The sequence below is a fragment of the Aptenodytes forsteri genome, unplaced genomic scaffold (genome assembly GCF_000699145.1).
Source record: "Aptenodytes forsteri isolate BGI_AS27 unplaced genomic scaffold, ASM69914v1 Scaffold296, whole genome shotgun sequence".
Classification (NCBI taxonomy): domain Eukaryota; kingdom Metazoa; phylum Chordata; class Aves; order Sphenisciformes; family Spheniscidae; genus Aptenodytes; species Aptenodytes forsteri.
The window spans coordinates 3532482-3538438 of record NW_008796181.1 but is presented as its reverse complement, the minus strand read 5'-3'; the positions used below and the strand labels follow the sequence as shown (position 1 = coordinate 3538438).

Sequence of the window (5957 nt, the reverse complement as noted above, 5' to 3'; positions counted from 1 at the left end):
ACAAACAAATTAAACCTCTCTGAATTGACCATGTAAATAATTCAGCATTATTCCATTTACTAAACTGGGAAGAATTGAGGCAGAGTGTACATCTTTAGGAGGGCAGTGTGTTTTGCAACAGAGAGATGATCCCAAAGAATTCTCACAGAATAGTTCCAATTCATGCATTGCATCTGTCAGAAAACATTGATCCTGTCAAAAGGAGCACCCAAAGCTGAAAAAAATGAAGGAAAAAATTCTCCTAATCGGTATGTTTCATTATTCATTGACTGGTATTTTCAAAGGTACTAACTGTAAGTCAGACAGGGCCTCCTAAGCCCTTCAGTGCTTTGAAAACCTCCTGTTTTCCTAAAGTCAGTTTAACTGATACATCAGTTCCAGGAGGCAGTTTACAACAGAAGCTTCAGTGTGTGCATGTTAGTTATAACCTTGCTCACAGGCCCCTCCTAAAGAGAACTTTCTAAAAAAAAAAAAAAAAAAAAAAAGATAAAGAAAATCCTTCAAAAGGAGACTGTTTTCATCTGAAAAGGTAAATGGTGCTACATGGCACAAAATCTCCACTGAGTAGTGGTCATTAAGTGCTCTTACCCCAGGACTGCAATGACAGGAATAGGTAAAGGTCAAAAAAAGAGGGTAGGTGCAAATCAACAATAAAACCAAGGACAGCAGCCAAAAATACATTTGCTTTGATATGATCATTTGGCTTAAACAACCTCACAGAATGGACATGCTTGTGTGGTCTAAGAAAATAGCACACATAGTACAAGAACTCCAAAATGAAGGAGACACTTTTGCAGCAGGAACGTGATGGTTAGCAAAATCCTACCATACCTCCCATGCCGCAATATCATCACGTGCTTGTGTCTGCTACCAGGTGTAGCGTGCGTGGGTGGGGGTGCCTTCAAACATAAATTACCAATAAACATACATTGTATTTAGTGTCAGGGAATTAATTGAGCTTTCTGGAATGAAAGCCTTTTGGCACAAAAATGATAAACTGAGGTTGACCTACCTGAATGGGTCCCACTGACATCAGCAGGTTTTTCAGTTGGACATCAGTAGTTGATGAAGAAAGCCCTTCAACTGACACAATACAGGGCTGAGGTTTGCACTCCACCACTCGCAGGTTCTGTTTATTTGGCATCAAGCGTCCTCGGCCCATCTGGCCTGCTACTCCTCTGCCTCTGCCGTGCATAATGACCTGCCAACAACAAAAGTAACAGTATTTTGATTTACTTACCTAGTGCTTCTGCTCATTGCATTTGACAGATGATACAAAAGTTGGAGATTTACTTAAAGACTTGATTAAAGTACGCATTGATTTAAAACAGCTTGCTGCTGTTTGCTGATTTGAAAGGCCACTTATTAACATATTCATCCACTGCATACACAAACCTCTTTTAGAAGGATAGCAAGTTATATATTGAGTTATAGATACTGCATTGAGGCTAAAAGCCTCAGCTTTAGCACGGATCGACCAAACAGTGGAGGGTCTCAGACCAAAATCTCTAACCTAGTTTTCAACACTGATCACATTAGCAGCATGGATTCAGCTCCTGTATTTTGAGTCTGGCCAAAAACCAACCAGTGATCCCTCTCCTTTTTCTCTTCTCAACCCACAGGTAAATTTAATGTACCCACAAGACCAGCGAACTGCTTCAGCTGCCTCCAGTATCTACTGCTACCAACTCTTGGGCTGTTACCAGGATGGAGTACTCGCATATGGTAAATAAAGCAATTTTTTTCAGTTTCTTTCCCCCAAATCCTGTAGGATCTGGCACCACAGTATCCTCTGGAGCAGGAAATGTGTGGATTTAATTCTTGTAAATTAAAGGTTGAACAGTTGGAGAGAGGAAAAATAACAATGAAACAGAGTAACAAACATTAAACAGAGTTAACACTTAACATTGAGTTAACACTCAACAGGGTTTCTTGATTCCTACTTGGAAAGCCTATGGAAGGTAACAACTTTTCACACACACCCCCATCAGCAAGGAAACTTTATCCTTGCATGAAGCAGGAAGATTATAGCCAACAGTTCAAAACCAAGAAATAACTTAAAAGCCAAAATACCAGCTATTTTCAGAGAGCGTGCCAGTTTGCAAATGCAGAGAAGGCACACACCAGTGCCACCCGAATCCTCTCCCTGCCTCCTCCCAGTGCACGATCAGTACGAACATTCAGTTACGAGATCACCAACTATATTGAGCAATACCAACTTTGAGGATCGACCGAAGAGCATCCTGAAACAGTCACTGTGTGCTCCTACATATTCAGGAAACTGCTGGAATAAAAGCTTAAGCACAACTTCAGAACAACTCTTGGTTTTAAAGCCAGAAAGCATGTTGGATACCATCTCCTACAGTAGCTATTTTGGGACGCACGCATTTCCCCCGGGGAGTACTGTGCTGGCCAGAAAGTCAGCAGATGAAACCACCTGGAGGCATCTCCAGTCTGTGCTGGGTACAAACAGGCCTCTCTAGATTAAAAGCTATATATGCAATTATGCATCTCCTGGGTCATGCAGCCCTGTGCTAGCAATTGACAAACAGAATGCTGGTTATTAATAGAGCAACACAGCTAGACAGTAAAACTTCTAGCAGCAATATGCATCTAAAAAATCACCTTTTTAGGTTGATGGATTCCCTGGATGTTTTTGACTCCTTGAGGAGCTGGTGAATGGATCTGTGCCTGCTGCTGCTGTTGGTGCTGCTGCTGTTGCATTCCCTTTGTCAATGTGACCTTCCGCACTGGCTGCTGTTTCGGCTCCAGGGGTTGTTGAGGCCGCTGGGGCTGGCCCTCTGGGTGAAAAAAGCCAGCATCCTCTCCCCCCTGCTGAAATCAACAACACAACAGGCGGCTCAATGTCCAGGCACTGCAAACCCTCGCCCTGAGCAACCTCCTGCCACATCCAGCTCGCTCAGCGCACAGAAAATGCCCATCGGTTTGCCTGCTAAAGCAAACCAGCAGCCGTGGCAAGCATGTGCAAGGGCTCAGCCTGGAAATTGTGCTTCAGCCTAAAATAAATCCACGGTATCTGAAGAACAGTTTATTTTGTTCAGGCTTTATTATAATTACAGTGTTCAATAATGTCTTTTCATATACAAAGCAGCAAGGCGTTTTCACTTCTCTTTCCAAATCATTCTTCCTTCCAGGGTTACATGTGAACTATGGTGTGCGTTATTTTTTCATGACTATTTTTTATTTTTTTTTTTAAAAGAGAGACATACACATTGCAGAAGAAGGAGCAAAGAACTGTGAAGGCTGGAAGAACCACGCAAATACTCTGCTCATCTTTAAAACTCCAACCTCTCTTTAGTTAAAAACTGGTATTTATTTTGAAGCGCATACTTATTCTGCCAACTTCTATACCAGCAGCCTTTGAGGAAGGAGACTGCTTAAAACACTGTCCATACTTGGAACAGTTCTTACCCAAAGTTTTTTTTTGTTTGTTTGTTATATAAAGCTCTTACTATAGATATTTATAATCACAATGACAATGAAACACCACCTCAGTGCCCCTCTCATCCGATGTAGCTCTTTCCACATCTCACAGTGCAATCAAGCACAATAAAAGCATAAGCTGAAATCAGTAAGAGACAAATTATTCCCTTCCACTGCCTCTACCCAAACAGTTCAGATTTTTCTACAGACAGGTGATTCTTGACTTTGTGTCCTGCTGTCCAGATCAGATCAATCACTGAAAAACATCCCATGGAGCAAGAGACAGCAGAGCCCGACAAAAGATCAGGTACTTTTGCATCTATAAAGCACATCATATTATTGCATGGTTTCAACTGCAGTATCTATACCTTGACTGGACTCCAACCTTAGAACTCAAATACTAGTGAACATTGTATCTGCAGGGGGAAGCCTTCATCTAAGTCCCTAACCAACCTCAGGTAACCCTGCAAAAGCTCTCAAATAGGAAGCATGTCTAAAGGAAAAAAAAAAAATTATGAAAGCATCTTTATTTACATAGAGTTTTTTCACCTTTCCTTAAATATTCACAAGTCAAAACTCCTTTTGCATCTGTAACATATGTCACAAACCAGAGGGTTTCATACTAACTGGCACGTTTCTTGCAGATAAGGAGACAAAATACAAGGTTGCAGAAGGAATAGCTTTATAGTCTAAGAGCGAGATTATCTTGATTGAGAATAAAAATCATTACCTCTCTACCAGGATTAAACAAAAGCAAAAGAAACAGCTACTGAGGACTGGTTACTAAGTCTCTTCGCTATCATTTGAAGAGAAATAGTCCGGTACAGGTGATATGTAGGACAGTCTCATGTTTGCAAGTTCACTAGTTCACAGTTCACACCCCTAAATCAAGTCCTCTGTATTATCGAGTATATGCAGGCAACAACTTCAAGACCTCAACTACTTAAATCCCAGACAAATCAGCTTCATCACCCCCTTGCACCGCCTATACTTCAAAAGCACAATCTGTCATAGGGAAAGTCTTGAAGCTCTTCCCACTTGAGGGCTTTCATCCACAGTGTCCAAAGTGAGAAAGCAATAGAAAACTGCATCTAGTTTTTCCACTTCTAATCACGTACCTTTTTTTCTCTGCTAAACTGAATGGCTCCGTGGCTTCACAGAAAATTTTCTATATAAACCTTTGAGAGCAGGAACTAGTGAGAAATTAAAAAGCTTTCCCTTCCGAGTCTCTCTCTTCAATTACTGCTCAAAAATATAAAAGCAACAGCTCCCCTCCTCTCCTGAAAAACCCAAATGTATGCACACAAACAAAACCTTACCAGGAAACCAGCATTAAATCCTCCTTATTTTAGTATTAGTTCCAATATCAGCATCACCATAAGCCCTATGCCCTGATCAGATAATTTCTTTTATTCAACCCTACAGCAGCTGGAAGATGATGAAACTAAAAGGAACAAAAAAATTCTAGGAGGAATTTAAATGTAATAATTGGGAGTTAAAATCTAATCTCTGCTAACTGCCTGCTGTGAAAAACAACCATAAATATTTGCAACCATTTCTTTCCAAACCAAAAAGCGATCCCAGCACATAGGAAGAGCATCTGAGAGTGAAGCCCTCAGGTACAAAACACATCGAACATGCTCATTACTGAAACTTCAAAAGCAAACAATCATTTCCCATAAAAGGCTAGGATGGCCAACAACCACCTAATATTTAACTACCAAGCCCAATTATCACCAAATAAAACTGTATAAACTAAACACACAACTCTAACATTGTCAAAGGCATAGGCACACAACATTGGTTCACACTGATGAAAAATTTGACCAGGTTTGTTCCCTGCTGGGGTCTCAAATGCCACCTTTGGGCTTCACTGCTAGCATGATGCTCCTGCAAAAATCGAAAAGGTAGAAACATCTCCGGACTTTTTAATTAATTAATACATTTCAGAAATAAGAAAACCTATACAAAACAATAAAGAAAGTCCATAGGGTAAGAAAAGGGAATGGAGCAAGGCCTACTTGTTCCTGCAACAAGAAGGAAGAAAGAGCAACTGGATCAAACCCTTTCTCTATCCTACTGCTCAATACAGGCTGGGGGATGAAGGGACTGAGAGCACCCCTGCCGAGAAGGACTTGGGGGTACTGGTGGATGAAAAGCTGGACATGAGCCAGCAATGTGCGCTCGCAGCCCAGAAGGCCAATCGTATCCTGGGGCTGCATCAAAAGCAGCGTGGCCAGCAGGTCGAGGGAGGGGATTCTGCCCCTCTACTCTGCTCTGGGGAGACCCCACCTGGAGTCCTGCGTCCAGCTCTGGAGCCCTCAGCATAAGAAAGACACGGACCTGTTGGAGCGGGTCCAGAAGAGGGCCACGAAAATGATCAGGGGGATGGAACACCTCTCCTATGAAGAAAGGCTGAGAGAGCTGGGGTTGTTCAGCCTAGAGAAGAGAAGGCTTTGGGAAGACCTTATTGCAGCCTATCAGTACTGAAAGGGGGCTTATAAAAAAGATGG

General features: G+C 41.8%; 1 protein-coding gene across 1 annotated transcript in view; it reads right to left on the bottom strand.

Annotated features, from left to right (window-relative positions):
• Positions 1–1012: 1012 nt before the first annotated feature.
• Positions 1013–5957, bottom strand: part of RBM33 (RNA binding motif protein 33) — a gene marked incomplete at its 3' end in the record, with an annotated part of 81968 nt that continues 77023 nt past the window's right edge. The window contains exons 16-17 of the mRNA XM_019474253.1: positions 2626–2835; positions 1013–1201 (exon numbers count right to left, since the gene is read on the bottom strand). Coding sequence (XP_019329798.1) covers positions 1013–1201; positions 2626–2835 — 399 coding nt within the window. The remainder of the gene's footprint in view (positions 1202–2625; positions 2836–5957) is intronic.